Genomic DNA, 24,447 nt, shown 5'->3' with positions numbered 1-24,447 from the left:
GAGGACTTTTACAACTTTACACAGAAAAACCAACCAGTGAAGAGTTTCTATTGCATGTCTGAGCCTTCAGCAGCCACTGAGAAAGACTAAGAGAACTGCAAGTGCAAGCATGGAAACCCGGGGCTCCTGAGTGGCTCGGTGGGTTAAGCAGTTAAGCGTCCGACTTTGGCTCAGGTCATGATCGGCTCAGGTTCACGGGTTTGAGCCCCGCCTCAGGCTCTGTGCCGACAGCTCAGAGCCTGGAGCCTGCTTCCGATTCTGTGTCTCCCTCTCTCCCTGCCCCTCCCCTGCTCGTTCTCTGTGTCTCTCTCTCAAAAATAAACATTAAAAAAAATCTTTTTAATAAAAAAGCATGGAAACCCAAAGCAAGTAGTTTCTGCTCATTTCTTTCCCTTGGGCAGTATTTTTCAAACCTCTAGTCTGCATAATAAATGGAATGTTTAGTCACTACCAACATCCATAACTGATGCTAACTATTGCCACACAAATGATAATTATGATTGGAGTCTGTTTTGTACATTTGCCAGGTCCCCAAAAAGTTAGGTGTGAATTCTTTTATTTTTATTGCAGATCTGTTTTTAAACCCATGTATTTAAATGATCACCTAGTTAATCATTGTGGGAAGTCTCTTTTGTTAAGATGGAGACACTACCCTACTTTCTCTCACAAGTCCAGATTGTGACATATGTGCTTAAAGTGTTAGCCCCAATCCGTTGGTGAGAAAAATTAAAATAGCATAACAGGAAATACCACTGAATTTTCAAAATGCTACAGTTTTTACAAAATCACTCAACATATATCATGTTATCAGAGGCTCAGGGAAACTCCACGTGGAAGATAGAGCACATACTACTTCCATTTTCAAAATGATGAAATTGAGACTCAGGTTAAATGACTGCCTCCAGTTTCAAGAGTAGGAAACACAGCTACTAGAAGAGACACGGAACCAAGTCATCCACTGGCTCATCTTTCCTGCAACTGTGCCGACCCACAGTGCGTAAGTGCTATCACCTAAGCCAATGGATGAATGATCATGTGAACAAGAGTAAAGATACCACGATACCACAAGACTTTCAGTGCCACAATGACTAAAGAAAGAATATCAAAACTTCCCAAGATTCTCTGTGCAAGGAAAATACCTTCCTTATCTGTTGCAGGGACTATCATGGGTACTGCATGAGATGAGGCATGTGAAAGTTCCCCATAAATTGTAGAGCACTCTACAGATGATTTTTTTGTTAAATGCAGAGAAGACTATTGCTTTCTTTTCCTGTTGCTCCTTACCCTCTGTTCCTATGACATCTGGCACCATCCATGCCTACCCACACTGGAAAAAGAGGTAGAAGGTCAGCCCTGGGCAACCTTAGAGGGCTAAGACAGGGTCAGACACAAAAGACAAGATTCCAGAAGGCAACACACCCGGATTCACATGCATCAACCCCATATGGTCACTAGGGGGACCCCCACCATGATTCTTCAATTGACTCTTGGCTGAAAACAAAGGCATCTACCCAGTGGGAGCACTTCTAAAGGGGCCTTCTCCTTCTCAAGGGTAAAACAGAGACACTTACCTTCACTTCCTCCACATCTTGCAGCCTCAGTGTGGTGAGCAGGAAGAGAGAACAGAGCCATGACAGGAGCTGCGACTGGAACTGGGCCACGCAGAAGGAGATGAGGGTGTGGAGAAAAATTATGGCCGTGCCTTGGGCCCCCAGAACACACCAGGAGGCCCACATTCCGTAAGCCCCCAGGATCCAGGGTCTGTGCTGCAGACAGGGAGGGACACAGTGAGAGACAGACAGAGGGAGAGGGCAGAGAGGAAAAGAGAAAAGAGTGAGTGAATGGGTATTGCTATTAAAGGTTCTACATAGAAGCATAATGCTTACTGATCCATTAACCAAACTATTCTCACTGCCCTGGGGATTTAGTGAAACCCAAACAGGTTTCAGAAGGACCTTCCACATTAGCCCTAGAGTGACGGCTGCCTACCCTAGAACTCCACCAGATCCACCCAGAAGGAGCCACTTTCCTGCCTTCAGCCCAAGCCACCCAGACCACTGGATCCTACAAGATACTGAGCCGACTTTTCAAAAGACACTATGGAAGCCAGAAGCCCGTTGGGAAAACCACCAACCCGGAACCCTGCGTACACCATCCTGCAAACGTGAAGGTAAAAGAAAGTATTTGTACACATTTCTCAGGTGTTTCATTGAGACAGTTGAGCCAACCAAACCACAAACGGCTTTCTAAGGTCCAAACCAGATTTCTACATTGAAATATCTCATGTATTTTTACTAACGTATTGTTTACTGTTTACAGAAAAAGTATATCTTACCTGCTTTATACAATACTGAGACCTTTGTATAGTCAATCTGATTGGCATGTTCATTCGCATTTTAGGAGAATCAGAATGTCGTTCTATCCAATTATAAAGTTTTATAATTACTGACAGTAAATAACTAAATGAATATGCCTTTACTTTTATGACATATTCTGGGTCATATCTGGCTGATAAATCCTTACTTAAAACCACAATACTGTTTTAACATTGTTAGAGAGGCAACATATTATAGGGGTTTAATTACTCAAGCTTTGAAGTCCAACTGCCCAAATAAATCCTGATATCCCCATTAACTACCTGTGTGACCCCAGGCAAGTGACTTCATCTCTCCATGCCTCAGTTTTTTCATATGTACAATTAGAATAAGGGCATGTACTTCATGAGGATTAACTTAATGCATGTAAAACGCTTCCCACAGTGTCTGCATACATAGTAAGAACATGACCAATACTAGTTGTCTAGTCCTAGAGGGAAATACAACGGGTCTTTCTGGTGTACATTTAAAAATATGGTTTCGAGTCGACAGGAAGATGGCGGCGTAGGAGGACGCTGGGCTCACCGCGCGTCCTGCTGATCACTTAGATTCCACCTACACCTGCCTAAATAACCCAGAAAACCGCCAGAGGATTAGCAGAACGGAGTCACCGGACCCAAGTGCAGACGAGAGGCCCACGGAAGAGGGTAGGAAGGGCGGCGAGGCGGTGCGCGCTCCACGGACTGGCGGGAGGGAGCCGGGGCGGAGGGGCGGCTCGCCAGCCAAGCAGAGCCCCCGAGTCCGGCTTGCAAAAGCGGAGGGGCCTGACGGACTGTGTTCCGACAGCAAGCGCGACTTAGCGTCTGGGAGGTCATAAGTTAACAGCTCTGCTCGGAAAGCGGGAAGGCTGGAGGACAAAGGGAGGGTGAGCTGCGGAGCCCCCGGACTCCAGAGCTCAGTTTGGCGGGGAACAAAGGCGCTCGCCAGCGCCATCTCCCCCGCCCATCCCCCAGCCAAAATCCCAAAGGGAACCGGTTCCGGCCAGGGAAATTGCTCGCTCCGCGCAAACACCCAACTCTGTGCTTCTGCGGAGCCAAACCTCCGGCAGCGGATCTGACTCCCTCCGGCTGCCACAGGGCCCCTCCTGAAGTGGATCACCTAAGGAGAAGCGAGCTAAGCCTGCCCCCCCTGCCGCCGTGCACCTTGCCTTCCCACCCCAGCTAATACGCCAGATCCCCAGCATCACAAGCCTGGCAGTGTGCAAGTAGCCCAGACGGGCCACGCCACCCCACAGTGAATCCCGCCCCTAGGAGAGGGGAAGAGGAGGCACACACCAGTCTGACTGTGGCCCCAGCGGTGGGCTGGGGGCAGACATCAGGACTGACTGCGGCCCCGCCCACCAACTCCAGTTATACACCACAGCACAGGGGAAGTGCCCTGCAGGTCCTCACCACACCAGGGACTATCCAAAATGACCAAGCGGAAGAATTCCCCTCAGAAGAATCTCCAGGAAATAACAACAGCTAATGAGCTGATCAAAAAGGATTTAAATAATATAACAGAAAGTGAATTTAGAATAATAGTCATAAAATTAATCGCTGGGCTGGAAAACAGTATACAGGACAGCAGAGAATCTCTTGCTACAGAGATCAAGGGACTAAGGAACAGTCACGAGGAGCTGAAAAACGCTTTAAATGAAATGCAAAACAAAATGCAAACCACCACGGCTCGGATGGAAGACGCAGAGGAGAGAATAGGTGAACTAGAAGATAAAGTTATGGAAAAAGAGGAAGCTGAGAAAAAGAGAGATAAAAAAATCCAGGAGTATGAGGGGAAAATTAGAGAACTAAGTGATACACTAAAAAGAAATAATATACGCATAATTGGTATCCCAGAGGAGGAAGAGAGAGGGAAAGGTGCTGAAGGGGTACTTGAAGAAATAATAGCTGAGAACTTCCCTGAACTGGGGAAGGAAAAAGGCATTGAAATCCAAGAGGCACAGAGAACTCCCTTCAGACATAACTTGAATCGATCTTCTGCACGACATATCATAGTGAAACTGGCAAAAGACAAGGATAAAGAGAAAATTCTGAAAGCAGCAAGGGGTAAACGTGCCCTCACATATAAAGGGAGACCTATAAGACTCGTGACTGATCTCTCTTTTGAAACTTGGCAGGCCAGAAAGAATTGGCACGAGATTTTCAGTGTGCTAGACAGAAAAAATATGCAGCCGAGAATCCTTTATCCAGCAAGTCTGTCATTTAGAATAGAAGGAGAGATAAAGGTCTTCCCAAACAAACAAAAACTGAAGGAATTTGTCACCACTAAACCAGCCCTACAAGAGATCCTAAGGGGGACCCTGTGAGACAAAGTACCAGAGACATCACTACAAGCATAAAACATACAGACATCACAATGACTCTAAACCCGTATCTTTCTATAATAACACTGAATGTAAATGGATTAAATGCGCCCACCAAAAGACATAGGGTATCAGAATGGATAAAAAAACAAGACCCATCTATTTGCTGTCTACAAGAGACTCATTTTAGACCTGAGGACACCTTTAGATTGAGAGTGAGGGGGTGGAGAACTATTTATCATGCTACTGGAAGCCAAAAGAAAGCTGGAGTAGCCATACTTATATCAGACAAACTAGACTTTAAATTAAAGCCTGTAACAAGAGATGAAGAAGGACATTATATAATAGTTACAGGGTCTATCCATCAGGAAGAGCTAACAATTATAAATGTCTATGCGCCGAATACCGGAGCCCCCAAATATATAAAACAATTACTCATAAACATAAGCAACCTTATTGACAAGAATGTGGTAATTGCTGGGGACTTTAACACCCCACTTACAGAAATGGATAGATCATCTAGACACACGGTCAATAAAGAAACAAGGGCCCTGAATGAGACATTGGATCAGATGGACTTGACAGATATATTTAGAACTCTGCATCCCAAAGCAACAGAATATACTTTCTTCTCGAGTGCACATGGAACATTCTCCAAGATAGATCATATACTGGGTCACAAAACAGCCCTTCATAAGTTTACAAGAATTGAAATTATACCATGCATACTTTCAGACCACAATGCTATGAAGCTTGAAATCAACCACAGGAAAAAGTCTGGAAAACCTCCAAAAGCATGGAGGTTAAAGAACACCCTACTAACGAATGAGTGGGTCAACCAGGCAATTAGAGAAGAAATCAAAAAATATATGGAAACAAACGAAAATGAAAATACAACAATCCAAACGCTTTGGGACGCAGCGAAGGCAGTCCTGAGAGGAAAATACATTGCAATCCAGGCCTATCTCAAGAAACAAGAAAAATCCCAAATACAAAATCTAACAGCACACCTAAAGGAAATAGAAGCAGAACAGCAAAGGCAGCCTAAACCCAGCAGAAGAAGAGAAATAATAAAGATCAGAGCAGAAATAAACAATATAGAATCTAAAAAAACTGTAGAGCAGATCAACGAAACCAAGAGTTGGTTTTTTGAAAAAATAAACAAAATTGACAAACCTCTAGCCAGGCTTCTCAAAAAGAAAAGGGAGATGACCCAAATAGATAAAATCATGAATGAAAATGGAATTATTACAACCAATCCCTCAGAGATACAAACAATTATCAGGGAATACTATGAAAAATTATATGCCAACAAATTGGACAACCTGGAAGAAATGGACAAATTCCTGAACACCCACACTCTTCCAAAACTCAATCAGGAGGAAATAGAAAGCTTGAACAGACCCATAACCAACGAAGAAATTGAATCGGTTATCAAAAATCTCCCAACAAATAAGAGTCCAGGACCAGATGGCTTCCCAGGGGAGTTCTACCAGACATTTAAAGCAGAGATAATACCTATCCTTCTCAAGCTATTCCAAGAAATAGAAAGGGAAGGAAAACTTCCAGACTCATTCTATGAAGCCAGTATTACTTTGATTCCTAAACCAGACAGAGACCCAGTCAAAAAAGAGAACTACAGGCCAATATCCCTGATGAATATGGATGCAAAAATTCTCAATAAGATACTAGCAAATCGAATTCAACAGCATATAAAAAGAATTATTCACCATGATCAAGTGGGATTCATTCCTGGGATGCAGGGCTGGTTCAACATTCGCAAATCAATCAACGTGATACATCACATTAACAAAAAAAAAGAGAAGAACCATATGATCCTGTCAATCGATGCAGAAAAGGCCTTTGACAAAATCCAGCACCCTTTCTTAATAAAAACCCTTGAGAAAGTCGGGATAGAAGGAACATACTTAAAGATCATAAAAGCCATTTATGAAAAGCCCACAGCTAACATCATCCTCAACGGGGAAAAACTGAGAGCTTTTTCCCTGAGATCAGGAACACGACAGGGATGCCCACTCTCACCGCTGTTGTTTAACATAGTGCTGGAAGTTCTAGCATCAGCAATCAGACAACAAAAGGAAATCAAAGGCATCAAAATCGGCAAAGATGAAGTCAAGCTTTCGCTTTTTGCAGATGACATGATATTATACATGGAAAATCCGACAGACTCCACCAAAAGTCTGCTAGAACTGATACATGAATTCAGCAAAGTTGCAGGATACAAAATCAATGTACAGAAATCAGTTGCATTCTTAGACACTAACAATGAAGCAACAGAAAGACAAATAAAGAAAATGATCCCATTCACAATTGCACCAAGAAGCATAAAATACCTAGGAATAAATCTAACCAAAGATGTAAAGGATCTGTATGCTGAAAACTATAGAAAGCTTATGAAGGTAATTGAAGAAGATTTAAAGAAATGGAAAGACATTCCCTGCTCATGGATTGGAAAAATAAATATTGTCAAAATGTCAATACTACCCAAAGCTATCTACACATTCAATGCAATCCCAATCAAAATTGCACCAGCATTCTTCTCGAAATTAGAACAAGCAATCCTAAAATTCATATGGAACCACAAAAGGCCCCGAATAGCCAAAGGAATTTTGAAGAAGAAGACCAAAGCAGGAGGCATCACAATCCCAGACTTTAGCCTCTACTACAAAGCTGTCATCATCAAGACAGCATGGTATTGGCACAAAAACAGACACACAGACCAATGGAATAGAATAGAAACCCCAGAACTAGACCCACAAACTTATGGCCAACTCATCTTTGACAAAGCAGGAAAGAACATCCAATGGAAAAAAGACAGCCTCTTTAACAAATGGTGCTGGGAGAACTGGACAGCAACATGCAGAAGGTTGAAACTAGACCACTTTCTCACACCATTTACAAAAATAAACTCAAAATGGATAAAGGACCTAAATGTGAGACAGGAAACCATCAGAACCTTAGAGGAGAAAGCAGGAAAAGACCTCTCTGACCTCAGCCGTAGCAATCTCTTACTCGACACATCCCCAAAGGCAAGGGAATTAAAAGCAAAAGTGAATTACTGGGACCTTATGAAGATAAAAAGCTTCTGCACAGCAAAGGAAACAACCAACAAAACTAAAAGGCAACCAACGGAATGGGAAAAGATATTTGCAAATGACATATCGGACAAAGGGCTAGTATCTAAAATCTATAAAGAGCTCACCAAACTCCACACCCGAAAAACAAATAACCCAGTGAAGAAATGGGCAGAAAACATGAATAGACACTTCTCTAAAGAAGACATCCAGATGGCCAACAGGCACATGAAAAGATGTTCAGCATCGCTCCTTATCAGGGAAATACAAATCAAAACCACACTCAGGTATCACCTCACGCCAATCAGAGTGGCCAAAATGAACAAATCAGGAGACTATAGATGCTGGAGAGGATGTGGAGAAACGGGAACCCTCTTGCACTGTTGGTGGGAATGCAAATTGGTGCAGCCGCTCTGGAAAGCAGTGTGGAGGTTCCTCAGAAAATTAAAAATAGACCTACCCTATGACCCAGCAATAGCACTGCTAGGAATCTACCCAAGGGATACAGGAGTACTGATGCATAGGGGCACTTGTACCCCAATGTTCATAGCAGCACTCTCAACAATAGCCAAATTATGGAAAGAACCTAAATGTCCATCAACTGATGAATGGATAAAGAAATTGTGGTATATATACACAATGGAATACTACGTGGCAATGAGAAAAAATGAAATATGGCCTTTTGTAGCAACGTGGATGGAACTGGAGTGTAATGCTAAGTGAAATAAGCCATACAGAGAAAGACAGATACCATATGGTTTCACTCTTATGTGGATCCTGAGAAACTTAACAGGAACCCGTGGGGGAGGGGAAGGAAAAAAAAAAAAGAGGTTAGAGTGGGAGAGAGCCAAAGCATAAGAGACTGTTAAAAACTGAGAACAAACTGAGGGTTGATGGGGGGTGGGAGGGAGGGGAGGGTGGGTGATGGGTATTGAGGAGGGCACCTTTTGGGATGAGCACTGGGTGTTGTATGGAAACCAATTTGTCAATAAATTTCATAAAAATAAAAAAATAAAAAAAATAAAAATATGGTTTCCAGGAATACACCACATTGAAAAGTTGGGAATGCTTGAAATAGGTCTCCTTGTGAAAACAAGAAGAATTCTTTAAAACAAAGACAGATGTGGACCACAAACTGTAAATCTCATCCTTACATGCTAACTCTTCCAAAATACTGCCAAAGTACCATCCCTTCCCAAACCTATGCTCCAGCCCAAGAGAGAACATTTTGAATGAGCAACTAGGTCAGCCACTTTTAAGTTCCAAGAAAATCAGAGAAAACTGCAGTTCAGTTTTACTATTTTTCCATCCTACTGCCACAGAAAACAGCTACATAAATTTGCTTCAGATTTTCCCCCAAATACTCACCTTTCGGCAGAGTCCATTTATAAGAAACAAGGTCGCCAAAGACCATTTTAGGAAGTAGTTTTAACAAATGAGAAAAAAAAAAAAAAGGTTTTTCCAACATAATCCACAGCATTTACTACCAGGAATCCTTTTCCACACACACATGGCAACATACACACACACAGCTACATTTTATTAAGCGTTATTTGACCCATTTGGAAGAAGCCTGTTTGTTTGGCTTTCATTTGGGAACTTAACCAAAGACTAAGGGGCTTCAATTTGGAAAAAGCTGAAGGAGATTCTCTGGTGAATTTAATGGTGCCCACCAAAGCTACTGTACAGGCCCACATGTTTGTCCCCAATTCTCATCCCCCACTGTCTTCCTCTTGCCATCTAGGACAGGCAGACCACATTTAATACCATTCTAAGGAAGCACAGAAAACACTCTCACGTTGCCTTCATGTTCTCCACTAGCCCTCATATTATCTACTCATTCTCCCCAGTGGGTCGAGGCATCCATGGCAGACAGGTGATGTAAAGAAAAAGATAAAAATAATACTTACTTTTTTAAAACTGATATAAATTAGGGGGTACCTGGGTGGCTCAGTCAGTTGGGCATCCAACTTTTTTTAATTTTTTTTTAATGTTTATTCTTATTTTTGAGAAAGAGAGAGACAGAGAGACAGAACACAATCAGGACAGGGGCAGAGAGAGAGGGAAACACAGAATCTGGAGCAGGCTCCAGGCTCTGAGCTGTCAGCACAGAGCCCGACACAGGGCTCAAACTCACGAACTGTGAGATCATGACCTGGGCTGAAGTCAGACACTTAACCAACTGAGCCACCCAGGCACCCCAGTTAAGGATCCAACTCTTGATTTTGGCTCAGGTCATGATCCCAGGGTTGTGGCAGCTGGAGAGGGGCTAGAAATGGAAGAGTGACCCTGCCCACCCATACAAGCTGCATCTGGATGGCCTGAGGGAGGGGTCTTTCCCCAAGTGCTTCAAAGACCATTTTCATATGCAAAGGCCTAGGGAGGCCTGTTTCACCGATATCTACTCCAAAAGTGCTTCTGTATTTATCAAACTTTTGTCTACCTCTTTAGTGAAAATGCTTAAGTAGCAGGTATTAAGCTTCTGACACCAAATATGTTGGGAACTACTTAACTTTTCAAAAATCAAAAATAAAATGGGTTATGTTTTATTCAAAAACAAGACTTCTCATTCCTCGCCAGAAGGACTTTAAGACTTTTCCCCCCAAGCTTTCGGGGCAACCTGGGCAGATACACAGTTTTGATCACACACATAATCTATGTCAAGCTCAAGTTTTAAAAAATCCACCTAAGAGTCAACAAAATCCCAGTTTGTTTAAATTAAGTGATGATTATGACTGGAAATTATGGGCCACTTGAGAAGAAGGCACAAAGAATCATTTTGATCAAGTAAAGTACACAAAACATGAGCTTAATTTAAAGCTGGGCTGTGATGTTTCTAATTTAGAAATTTAAATTCTAATTCTATACAATGCTTTTGAGATTTTTGAGATAGTTGTAGATTCACCTGCAGTTATAAGAAATAATACAAAGAGATCCCCCCTCTTACACTTCACCCAGTTTTTCCCAATGGTAATATTTTGCAAAACCATAGCATATCCAACGAGGATATTGACATTGCTACAATCCACCAAATTTATCCAGGTTTCCCCAGTTTTGCTTATACTCCTTTGTATGTGTGTGTGTGTTTAGTTCCATATAATTTTATCACAGGTATAGGTTCAGTCTCCACCACAGTAAAGATATGTAACATCTTATCTTTACAGATGGAGGTAAATAGTTCTATCGCCATAAGGATCTCTTGTGTTGCCCTTTTGCCACTACCTCCTTCCCACTCCCTTTATCCCACATCCTTACCCCCTGGAAACCACCACCATCTTCCCCATTTCTAAAATTTTACTTGAAGAATTGTATGCAACCTTTGGGGTTGGCTTTTTTCACTCAGTGTAATTCCCTGGAGACTCATCCAAGTTGCTGAGGGTATTTAAAGTTTGCTCCTTTTTACTGCTGTGTAGTATTCCATGTTATGGATGCCTCACCACTTATTTAACCATTCACCTGTTAAAGAACATCTGGGTTTCCAGTTTTTTGTTATTCTGAACAAAAGTGATATAAACATATGTGTACAGTTTTTTTGTGTAAAAATAAGTTTTTATTTCTCTGGGATAAATGCCCAAGAGTGCATTGTTTGGGTGGCATGGTAGTTGCACGTTTAGTTCTACAAGAATCTGCTAAACAGCATTTCCACCAGGAAGGTATGAGTGCTCCATTTTATTCCCGTCCTCACCAGCATCTGGCACTGTCACTATGTTTCATCTGAGCCAGTCTGCCAAGTGTGCAGTGGTATCTCACTGTGGCTTTAATTTGCATTCACAAATCTCTTTCAAAAAGCATCAAAGTGTGAGCAACCTGAAGCTCGAGAGTAAGACAGGCTGGGCAAACTTTGTTGAGGCATAGGACTTTCCTGGCCCCCTTCACTCGCCTTATTCCAGGCTCTTCAGTTTCTAACAGAAGATGAAAAGGCAGGTGAGGGAAGAGAAGAAACTTTTAAAAGTCTAGTAAACAATCAGAAAGAAACTACATTTCTGTGACAGTTGACAAAACAGCAAACTGAGAATGCAGTAGCCTTCCTCATGGGACACAGTGCTTCCCGCCCCAGACTGAAGTAGGTCGGCCACCTGCCCTCTGCTCCCACTGCTCCCTGTGTCTATGCTGAACTATTTCTCAAGATGGCCCATTACGGACTCTCTGCTTGATAGTCCCCCTTCACAGGCTAATATCCTGCCTTGTTCAAATTACAGTAATTTAAGCCCAGAATCTAACATGGTGCCTAGCATATAGCAAGCACTCCATAAATGCGGGATAAATGAATGAATGGTGGAACAGTTGGGTGGGTACATGGGTAGATGTGGTCGATGGATATGCTTCCCCAAGTCTTTGGACTTAACCTAGTAGTTATGACTAACAAGTAACAAGAAGTTAGCACCAAAATTTGGGGCTGTTTAGTCCACTAACATGAAAATCTGCTGTTTTCCAAGGTCCCTACTTATACCGCTTAACCCCTTATAAACAAAGGCTGCTTTGCCAGTGCAGATGGAACGGAGGGAGTCACCTGACATCTCCCTGCCTACTGCCTGTTTTCCATCACAGGGGTCTCTTACAACTCTACCTGTGCTGGGGGAAATCTCAAATAGTTTACAACCGATAGGGCACAGGCACCAAGCTATGAAAGCAGACATCTGTGATAGAATCTGTTACCCATCACCCCACCCACTGGTGGGGGGGGGGGGATTCAGAGAGACTAACCCTAAACTGGTGTGTTTCCAAGGCTGAAATCACCACCCCTGAGGAAAAACTATGTACTCACCCTCCTTTTCTTCAAATCTTCTTCACTGGGAGTCAAGACCCAGCCACAAGAAGAGCTGGTTGGCAATGCCCCCTCTTACAACATCCTTACTTTTCTCCCACTTCAGCTTGTTCTGTGCTGCAGGCACCGAATGATAAAAGGATGTGCCTGCGTGGTTCCCTCATTAGCTTACCTCCATCGGGAAGAGCAAAAGGGTAAAGCCTTGGTGAGGACAACTGTTGGCAACTACACCAGATTTTGCTGTCTATGAATTCTTTTTGTACATCTGCCCAGAAACCACTCAGCGGGGGCAACTGTTTGAGAAATAAGTCAATCAATAATCCTTATGTATGCCATAATTTATTACATACTACATCATCAATTGCAGCTGCTACTAAAAAATATAGTTATATATTTTGGGGAGGGATATATACACATGTGTATATGTATGTGTGTATATATACATACACACACACACACACACACACACACACACAATCTATCCCCAAACAAAGAGGGAAAACCCAAAACCATCCCAGAGTCCCAACAACCACATTCTAGCTGCTTCTCCTGGGAGCAAAGGCCAGTGGGCCCAAACAAAGCCAATTCCATCCCTCCTTAGATATGCACTGATGGAGGAAGAAGAGTCTGGTTAGCACAAGAGATTCCTATTAGGTGTGTGGTTTCAATAAAATGCTGGCAGAGAACACTGTTGACCACAGCCTTCCAGAGGTTAGTTTCCTCACTTCAGCCAATGCCACGGAACCACACTTTTCAGTCCTGTGGCTGAGCTCAGCTGGTCAGGGCCCGGTGCTAATGATGTGGGTTCTGCCAGTCAGAGGTACAGTGAAAACGTCGCTCTGTGGTTAGCAACAGCAGCCACCCTCAGCCCCCACACCAGGCCAGCCTTCTCAAAAGGTTCACACAGGGATATTTTTAGCTCTGAGGGCAGAGAACACAATGTCTCAGGTGGTAGCAAGGCCACAGGGGGTGTTCAGGAAAGGAGGCAACTGTCTGACCCACCCAACACACAATCCAATCATAACAAACCCACAGCCAAAGCTCAGAGCCATTACTCAGCCTCCCCTCCCAGGGTACCGGCCCTTGGTCCAGTCTCGCCAAAACCCAGAGAGAAAGCCCTGCCCAGAGAAAAGGCATTTATCCTTGTCCAAGAGCTCAGTGGAAAGTTTTAGGACTTGTCCTGGAGAAGAGAAGGGAAGAGAAGAGAAGAGAAGAGAAGGGAAGAGAAGAGAAAAAAAGAAATCACACTGTTGAACCTCATCTGCCTCTCTCTGGGAGGAGCTGGGCCACCAAAGGAAGAGATGAGATGAGATGAGATGAGATGAGATGAGATGAGATGAGATGAGATGAGATGAGATGAGATGAGATGAGATGAGATGAGATGAGATGAGATGAGATGAGATGAGATGAGATGAGATGAGATGAGATGAGATGAGATGAGATGAGATGAGATGAGATGAGATGAGATGAGATGAGATGAGATGAGATGAGATGAGATGAGATGAGATGAGATGAGATGAGATGAGATGAGATGAGATGAGATGAGATGAGATGAGATGAGATGAGATGAGATGAGATGAGATGAGATGAGATGAGATGAGATGAGATGAGATGAGATGAGATGAGATGAGATGAGATGAGATGAGATGAGATGAGATGAGATGAGATGAGATGAGATGAGATGAGATGAGATGAGATGAGATGAGATGAGATGAGATGAGATGAGATGAGATGAGATGAGATGAGATGAGATGAGATGAGATGAGATGAGATGAGATGAGATGAGATGAGATGAGATGAGATGAGATGAGATGAGATGAGATGAGATGAGATGAGATGAGATGAGATGAGATGAGATGAGATGAGATGAGATGAGATGAGATGAGATGAGATGAGATGAGATGAGATGAGATGAGATGAGATGAGATGAGATGAGATGAGATGAGATGAGATGAGATGAATGAGATGAGATGAGATGAGATGAGATGAGATGAGATGAGATGAGATGAGATGAGATGAGATGAGATGAGATGAGATGAGATGAGATGAGATGAGATGAGATGAGATGAGATGAGATGAGATGAGATGAGATGAGATGAGATGAGATGAGATGAGATGAGATGAGATGAGATGAGATGAGATGAGATGAGATGAGATGAGATGAGATGAGATGAGATGAGATGAGATGAGATGAGATGAGATGAGATGAGATGAGATGAGATGAGATGAGATGAGATGAGATGAGATGAGATGAGATGAGATGAGATGAGATGAGATGAGATGAGATGAGATGAGATGAGATGATAGATGAGATGAGATGAGATGAGATGAGATGAGATGAGATGAGATGAGATGAGATGAGATGAGATGAGATGAGATGAGATGAGATGAGATGAGATGAGATGAGATGAGATGAGATGAGATGAGATGAGATGAGATGAGATGAGATGAGATGAGATGAGATGAGATGAGATGAGATGAGATGAGATGAGATGAGATGAGATGAGATGAGATGAGATGAGATGAGATGAGATGAGATGAGATGAGATGAGATGAGATGAGATGAGATGAGGATGAGATGAGATGAGATGAGATGAGATGAGATGAGATGAGATGAGATGAGATGAGATGATGAGATGAGATGAGATGAGATGAGATGAGATGAGATGAGATGAGATGAGATGAGAAGATGAGATGAGATGAGATGAGATGAGATGAGATGAGATGAGATGAGATGAGATGAGATGAGATGAGATGAGATGAGATGAGATGAGATGAGATGAGATGAGATGAGATGAGATGAGATGAGATGAGATGAGATGAGATGAGATGAGATGAGATGAGATGAGATGAGATGAGATGAGATGAGATGAGATGAGATGAGATGAGATGAGATGAGATGAGATGAGATGAGATGAGTGAGATGAGATGAGATGAGATGAGATGAGATGAGATGAGATGAGATGAGATGAGATGAGATGAGATGAGATGAGATGAGATTGAGATGAGATGAGATGAGATGAGATTGAGATGAGATGAGATGAGATGAGATGAGATGAGATGAGATGAGATGAGATGAGATGAGATGAGATGAGATGAGATGAGATGAGAATGAGATGAGATGAGATGAGATGAGATGAGATGAGATGAGATGAGATGAGATGAGATGAGATGAGATGAGATGAGATGAGATGAGATGAGATGAGATGAGATGAGATGAGATGAGATGAGATGAGATGAGATGAGATGAGATGAGATGAGATGAGATGAGATGAGATGAGATGAGATGAGATGAGATGAGATGAGATGAGATGAGATGAGATGAGATGAGATGAGATGAGATGAGATGAGATGAGATGAGATGAGATGAGATGAGATGAGATGAGATGAGATGAGATGAGATGAGATGAGATGAGATGAGATGAGATGAGAGAGATGAGATGAGATGAGATGAGATGAGATGAGATGAGATGAGATGAGATGAGATGAGATGAGATGAGATGAGATGAGATGAGATGAGATGAGATGAGATGAGATGAGATGAGATGAGATGAGATGAGATGAGATGAGATGAGATGAGATGAGATGAGATGAGATGAGATGAGATGAGATGAGATGAGATGAGATGAGATGATGAGATGAGATGAGATGAGATGAGATGAGATGAGATGAGATGAGATGAGATGAGATGAGATGAGATGAGATGAGATGAGATGAGATGAGATGAGATGAGATGAGATGAGATGAGATGAGATGAGATGAGATGAGATGAGATGAGATGAGATGAGATGAGATGAGATGAGATGAGATGAGATGAGATGAGATGAGATGAGATGAGATGAGATGAGATTGAGATGAGATGAGATGAGATGATGAGATGAGATGAGATGAGATGAGATGAGATGAGATGAGATGAGATGAGATGAGATGAGATGAGATGAGATGAGATGAGATGAGATGAGATGAGATGAGATGAGATGAGATGAGATGATGAGATGAGATGAGATGAGATGAGATGAGATGAGATGAGATGAGATGAGATGAGATGAGATGAGATGAGATGAGATGAGATGAGATGAGATGAGATGAGATGAGATGAGATGAGATGAGATGAGATGAGATGAGATGAGATGAGATGAGATGAGATGAGATGAGAAGTAGATGAGATGAGATGATGAGATGAGATGAGATGAGATGAGATGAGATGAGATGAGATGAGATGAGATGAGATGAGATGAGATGAGATGAGATGAGATGAGATGAGATGAGATGAGATGAGATGAGATGAGATGAGATGAGATGAGATGAGATGAGATGAGATGAGATGAGATGAGATGAGATGAGATGAGATGAGATGAGATGAGATGAGATGAGATGAGATGAGATGAGATGAGATGAGATGAGATGAGATGAGATGAGATGAGATGAGATGAGATGAGATGAGATGAGATGAGATGAGATGAGATGAGATGAGATGAGATGAGATGAGATGAGATGAGATGAGATGAGATGAGATGAGATGAGATGAGATGAGATGAGATGAGATGAGATGAGATGAGATGAGATGAGATATGAGATGAGATGAGATGAGATGAGATGAGATGAGATGAGATGAGATGAGATGAGATGAGATGAGATGAGATGAGATGAGATGAGATGAGATGAGATGAGATGAGATGAGATGAGATGAGATGAGATGAGATGAGATGAGATGAGATGAGATGAGATGAGATGAGATGAGATGAGATGAGATGAGATGAGATGAGATGAGATGAGATGAGAGATGAGATGAGATGAGATGAGATGAGATGAGATGAGATGAGATGAGATGAGATGAGATGAGATGAGATGAGATGAGATGAGATGAGATGAGATGAGATGAGATGAGATGAGATGAGATGAGATGAGATGAGATGAGATGAGATGAGATGAGATGAGATGAGATGAGATGAGATGAGATGAGATGAGATGAGATGAGATGAGATGAGATGAGATGAGATGAGATGAGATGAGATGAGATGAGATGAGATGAGATGAGATGAGATGAGATGAGATGAGATGAGAGAAGATGAGATGAGATGAGATGAGATGAGATGAGATGAGATGAGATGAGATGAGATGAGATGAGATGAGATGAGATGAGATGAGATGAGATGAGATGAGATGAGATGAGATGAGATGAGATGAGATGAGATGAGATGAGATGAGATGAGATGAGATGAGATGAGATGAGATGAGATGAGATGAGATGAGATGAGATGAGATGAGATGAGATGAGATGAGATGAGATGAGATGAGATGAGATGAGATGAGATGAGATGAGATGAGATGAGATGAGATGAGATGAGATGAGATGAGATGAGATGAGATGAGATGAGATGAGATGAGATGAGATGAGATGAGATGAGATGAGATGAGATGAGATGAGATGAGATGAGATGAGATGAGATGAGATGAGATGAGATGAGATGAGATGAGATGAGATGAGATGAGATGAGATGAGATGATGAGATGAGATGAGATGAGATGAGATGAGATGAGATGAGATGAGATGAGATGAGATGAGATGAGATGAGATGAGATGAGATGAGATGAGATGAGATGAGATGAGATGAGATGAGATGAGATGAGATGAGATGAGATGAGATGAGATGAGATGAGATGAGATGAGATGAGATGAGATGAGATGAGATGAGATGAGATGAGATGAGATGAGATGAGATGAGATGAGATGAGATGAGATGAGATGAGATGAGATGAGATGAGATGAGATGAGATGAGATGAGATGAGATGAGATGAGATGAGATGAGATGAGATGAGATGAGATGAGATGAGATGAGATGAGATGAGATGAGATGAGATGAGATGAGATGAGATGAGATGAGATGAGATGAGATGAGATGAGATGAGATGAGATGAGATGAGATGAGATGAGATGAGATGAGATGAGATGAGATGAGATGAGATGAGAGATGAGATGAGATGAGATGAGATGAGATGAGATGAGATGAGATGAGATGAGATGAGATGAGATGAGATGAGATGAGATGAGATGAGATGAGATGAGATGAGATGAGATGAGATGAGATGAGATGAGATGAGATGAGATGAGATGAGATGAGATGAGATGAGATGAGATGAGATGAGATGAGATGAGATGAGATGAGATGAGATGAGATGAGATGAGATGAGATGAGATGAGATGAGATGAGATGAGATGAGATGAGATGAGATGAGATGAGATGAGATGAGATGAGATGAGATGAGATGAGATGAGATGAGATGAGATGAGATGAGATGAGATGAGATGAGATGAGATGAGATGAGATGAGATGAGATGAGATGAGATGAGATAGTAGTTGGAGATGGGAAGCATCCTTGAGGGCTTAGAGGTTGGGCCAGGGAGAACTGCAGACATACTAACATGCCATCTGTGCAGGTGCTGTCTGTCCATAGCTCATGGTGCCTCTGGAAACGGGGGAATAAAGACAAGTATAGCCCAAATCTTCCACCGTAAGTCCCCAAAACATCGACCATCTGGAACACTTGGTCCAGGTGGTGAAAGCACAAAGCTAATGGGGCCAAAGCTGTGGTTCATACTTACACATCAGAGCCAAGCAGACTCAAAGAGAGCACTGTGCCCCAGCCACAAGCAGAACCCTGCCCACTGGCTGTCGCACAAGGCAAGCCTGTGGTTGAGAGGAGGGGATGGGAGAGACACACACACAGATGACTCAGTGCACACTTGGCAAGGAACACCGCCTCCTGACTTTGCATATGATGTGCTCTGCGGATGTAAAGTCCACCTGTCCCCCTGGGCCTGGTAATGAAATGCCAGAAGCCAAAAGAAGCAAACCCTTCCACTTCCTTCAAACTGCAGCTCATGAGCACCTCCTGGGAGGTCTTCCCTCACACGTCCAGGCACAGGTGCCCACTCCTCCTCCCAGGATCCCAACCCACCAGTACATCAGGTCCACAATCAAGATCAGTGTTTGGTCCCCTCTTGTTCTCATCCAACTTCCCAGGGGGAAGAGCTGTGGCTCTCAATCCTTTCCCCCAACAACCCAAGCTTGAAAGAGGGTCAGAGAAAGACATCCATGGGCAGAGTATAGGTATGGCTGAATAGGCAGCCTCTGCCCTCAGGGGCTTTAGAATCTCAAGACAGTTGCTTCCTCCCTTGAACACCCTAGAGGTGACTGCTCCCGGGAGCACACACGGACCAGTCACAGCACACAGCAAATACCAGCAGACCACAGCAGCAGCCACCACGTACTTGGCTTTTATCTTATACAAGCATAACCTTGAAAAACATCAGACCCTCACCACCACCCCAAGAAGCAAGCAGCACCATCCCTATTACACAAATGAACAGGCTCAAAGTTATCGACTACCTCACTTAACACGTGTGGCTTGAAAGCAGCAAAGCTGGGATTTACCCAAGTCCTTCCCACAACTACTCTGAAAACTGCCTAAGATAAAAAGAGTCTCAACTCAAAGTAACAAGCAAATTAAACAGAAGAACATCTATATCCTAACCTAGGTAGATTTCTGACGGTGGTCCATGCAAATGGGAGCTAAAAATGGAGGGAATCTGGAAAGAGGGAGGAGCATCCAGTCAAGAGCATTCCTAAAGTTAATCTACATCTTAAATTCTCCAAGGGGCTAGATCTCCTGGGGGGGGGGGGGGGGAGTTGGTTCTTGAAGACAAGAAAACATCACTCTTTAGGCACAAAGCACAGGCATTCATATAGTACATCAAACGGACAGTATATCTGTGGTATTAAAATTTCACAGTAAGAAAGTCACAACCGGGAAAAGTTTTATGTAAAAAGACTCTGGAGGAACAGGGGTAGTGACAATGAAAAAAAGCTACAGAAAACACTGATCTGTAGAAAGCAAACAAGAAACAGCAAGAGTAAGAGTGAGAGGCAAAGGAGACCAATCCGACATGGCCACGTCAGTCTCCGTGCATATGAAAGAGTCACAGGGAGGGCAGGAGATGAAACACTCAGTGTGCCCAAGGCACCCTCAGCTCTCCTTCTGCCCCACTTCACTCTTCCACATGTCCAGTTACAGTATATCAAAAATCAAACACAGAGAAAGGAACGTTTATAAGATTTGTAAGGTATAAAGAATAATGAAATAGCACTGGCATACCCACCATCAGCTTAAGATAAGACAAGGCTACATCAGTGCTTTAGAGGGTCCTGGGCATATGTCAATTATACCTCAATTAAAACAAGTCATAAACTGTCAAAGGGGAAAAAAGGGGTGGGCCTGCATTCCCCCCAATTCTATCCACTTCCTACCCCAACCAGACATAACCACTATCCCGAATTTTAACAGTAATCTCATCTTTGTAAGCATATATGTGAATGTATCATTTAGTTTTGGCACAATTCTGAGCTTTATAAACATGGGATCTTATCTGATGGATTCCTCTGCAACTAGCCTTATTACTAGCTCAATGTTGTGATCCAAAAATTCATCCATGTTGACAATTCTAGCTATGATTCAGTCCTTTCCATGGAATACATTCACTATAATTCCTCCATTTCCCCATAACGGACACCTGGATTCCTTCTGGTTCTTCATTACAAACATCAATCACTGCAATGAATGGCCTGACTTGCCCCCTGACTGGCAAAAAGAGTTTCTCCAGAGACTATGTCAGAAGTAGCACTAGTAGCCTTGGGCTATGCATCTCTTTGAAGTAATATATTACAAAGAAGCCGTACCAATACATATGCACAACCTTTCTGTGTGAGTTCAGGTAGCTGTTATTTGATACAATCAGGATTTTTGTTTTGTCTTTGCTACGCTGGAAAGTAGGAAATGATACAGTTTTAAGATGTATTTGTTTGATTACTAAAAAAAGTTGAACAGGTGTTCTAAGTTTACTGGTCATTTATGCTTCCTCTTCTGCAAACTCCTTTTCACATTTGTGCCATTTTTTTCTATTGGGTGATTTGTCTTTTTCTTGGGAAATTTCTTTATATATTCCAAATACTAATCCTCTGTCAGGTTGCAAACAACTCTATTAGTGACTTGCCTTTCACTTTCTTCGTTGTGTCTTTGGCTACATCCAAAGATGTACACTAATTATACACTGATGATTACACATAATTATACATTGAGAAGTTCTTATTTTAATGTAGTTAAGCTTATCAATTGTTTTCCTTTACCATTTTGTATTTTTTGGGTCTTAAGAAATCTTTCTCAACCCTAATATCAACAGATAGTCTAGATCACACTTTGTAAAAGTTATATGCTTTTTTCTTTTTAAATCCTTAATCTACCTTGAAAAGGATTATGTGTCGTATGAGTTAAGTGTTCATTTCTTTTTAATATAGCTAAACAATTAGGTCAGCACTGCTTACTGAACAGTTCATCTTTTCTAATAATCTTTTTTTAAATTTTTTTAAACATTTATTTACTTTTGAGAAACAGAGCACAAGTGGGGGAAGGGTAGAGAGATAGGGAGACACAGAATCCAAAGCAGGCTCCAGATTCTGGGCTGTCAGCACAGAGTCCTACACGGGGCTCAAACCCACAAACCGTGAGATCATGACCTGAGCTGAAGTCAGACGCTTAACCAACTGACCCACCCAGGCACCCCTGAACAGTTCATCTTTTCCACATAGATATGAAATGCCAATTCTGTCATAAATCAAGTTTCCATCTATGCATAGGTATTTTCTAAACTCTATTCTGTTCCATTGGTCTATTTGTCTATCCTGGTACCAATACAACAATGTCCTAATTATTATATCTTTGTAAGTCATACTTTCTGGTAAGGCATATCCTTTGATTTTGGTACCAATCTTATACTATCTTCATTAAATATACATTTCCTCCTTTTCTCTTTTCTGAAAAAGCCTGGTTAAGATTTAAGTCATTTGTGTCTGGATGTTTGGCAGAATTGGTTTATTACTAGTGTTTTTTTTAATTTTTTTTAATTTTTTTTATTTATTTTTGACAGAGACAGAGCATGAGTGGGGGAGGGGCAGAGAGAGAGGGAGACACGGAATCTGAAGCAGGCTCCAGGCTCTGAGCTATCAGCACAGAGCCCGACGCGGGGCTCAAACTCACAGACTATGAGATCATGACCTGAGCCAAAGTTGGACGCTTAACCAACTGAGCCACCCAGGCGCCCTGATTACTAGTATTTTCTTAAATAGATTTGACTAGTGATTAAATTTCTTTTCATGGTTTTGGTAACTATTTGGTCTATTTCTTCATGAGTCAGTTTTGGTAAGTTATATTTCCAGCAATTTGTCTGCTTTGCCAAAGTTTTCAAGATTTTTGGTGTAAAGTTGTGCAAAATATATATCCTCTTACTCTATTTTTTCATCAGCTTTTCCATACTTAATATCGGTTATTTGTGCACTTTCTTTTTCCTTGACCAATCTTACCATTAATTTCTACTTTTATTTTTGTTGTTTTCTTCCTTCCTTTTTTCTGTTCTTTAACTTCTTAAACTGTATGTACTTTGCTCATTATTTTTCAGCCTTTCTTAATAGGAATGTGTAGGATTATGGTTTCCAATTAAATACCATGCTAGCCACACCCTACAAGTTTTGATACATGTAGCATTTTTCATTTATTTCTAACTATTTTCTAACTTATAGTATGATGATCTCTTTTTGACCTACAAGTTATTTAAAAGTATGTTTTCTTTAATTTCTAAATGAGTTAGAGTTTTTAGGTCATCTCGTGTTACCAGTTTCCAAACTTAATTGCACTGGGATTAAAGAGAGTAACCTATACAGAACAGATACTTTGACATTTTGTTGAAAATACTTTGAAATGTGTTGAAATGTATGGTCTATATGTCATTAAATTTTATAAATATTCTGTGAATTCTCCAGTTGTTAGATATAATAATTTACATATATTTCTTATATCAAGCTCATTAATTATATTTTCCTTGTTTTTCTAAATGATATATTAGTCATGAAATTATGTTAAAACCTCTCCCTATAATCAAACTTTTTTAAGGTTTTTTTTTTGGGTGGGGGGGGTGGGGGAAGACAGCAAGACCCAAGCAGGCTCTGTGCTGTCATCAAGGGCCCGACATGAACTCAGGAACCATGAGATCATGAACTGAGCCAAAATCAAGAGCTGGACACTTAAGTGACTGAGCCACCCAAGTGCCCCATAAACTTTTCTATCTTTATGGTACTGATCAACTTTTGCTTTACATCTCCTAAAGCAGACAAAATTAGAATTGTAACACCCTCCTAATGGAATTAACTCTGTATCATTAAATAATAATCCTCTGTCACTAATAATGCTCTTTGCTGGTTATTAATAAAACCACACCAGTATATGGGTGGACAGGGGAGTCTTAGGTTTGCTTGGAATGTCTTTTCCCACCCGTTTACCTACCAAACTTTCCATGTCCTTCCATTTTAAGTACATCTTGCTAAGAAGCACATCTCAGGACTCTATTTCTTTATTTTCCCTTACTTCTGTTTTTCTTTTTTAAGTGTATTTATTTTGAGGGAGAGGGAGAGGGAGGGGGAGGGGGAGAGAGGGAGAGGGAGGGGGAGGGGAGGGGGAGAGAGGGGGAGGGGGGGAGAGGGGGAGAGGGGGGAGGGGGAGAGGGGGGGAGGGGGAGAGAGGGGGAGGGGGAGAGAGGGGGAGGGGGGAGAGGGGGGAGAGGGGGAGGGGGGGAGAGGGGGAGAGGGGGGAGGGGGAGAGAGGGGGAGGGGGGGGAGAGAGGGGGGGGGAGAGGGGGGGAGAGGGGGGGAGAGGGGGGGAGAGGGGGGAGAGGGGGGAGAGGGGGAGGGGGGAGAGGGGGAGAGGGGGGGAGAGGGGGAGGGGGGGACAGAATCCCAAGCAGGCTCCGAGCCATCAGCACAGAACTGGATGCAGGGCTCGGAACTCACAAACTGTGAGATCAT

The 24,447-nt window shown here is 42.3% G+C and overlaps 1 protein-coding gene across 3 annotated transcripts in view; it reads right to left on the bottom strand.

The window, feature by feature from the left end:
• Positions 1-24,447, bottom strand: part of HHAT (hedgehog acyltransferase) — a 299,112-nt gene that overhangs the window by 235,509 nt on the left and 39,156 nt on the right. The window contains exon 4 of one of the 3 annotated variants that reach the window (XM_047077282.1): positions 1,572-1,766. The exons of the other annotated variants lie outside the window; for them this stretch is intronic. Within the exon in view, the coding sequence (XP_046933238.1) occupies positions 1,572-1,766 (195 nt within the window). The remainder of the gene's footprint in view (positions 1-1,571; positions 1,767-24,447) is intronic. 3 annotated transcript variants of the gene reach the window in all.

The sequence above is a fragment of the Lynx rufus genome, unplaced genomic scaffold (genome assembly GCF_022079265.1).
Source record: "Lynx rufus isolate CCGP_SWC_20201006 ecotype Redwood Valley unplaced genomic scaffold, mLynRuf1.p SCAF_15, whole genome shotgun sequence".
Taxonomy (NCBI): domain Eukaryota; kingdom Metazoa; phylum Chordata; class Mammalia; order Carnivora; family Felidae; genus Lynx; species Lynx rufus.
The sequence above is the reverse complement of the archived record's forward strand: the minus strand, read 5'-3'. Positions and strand labels throughout refer to the sequence as shown.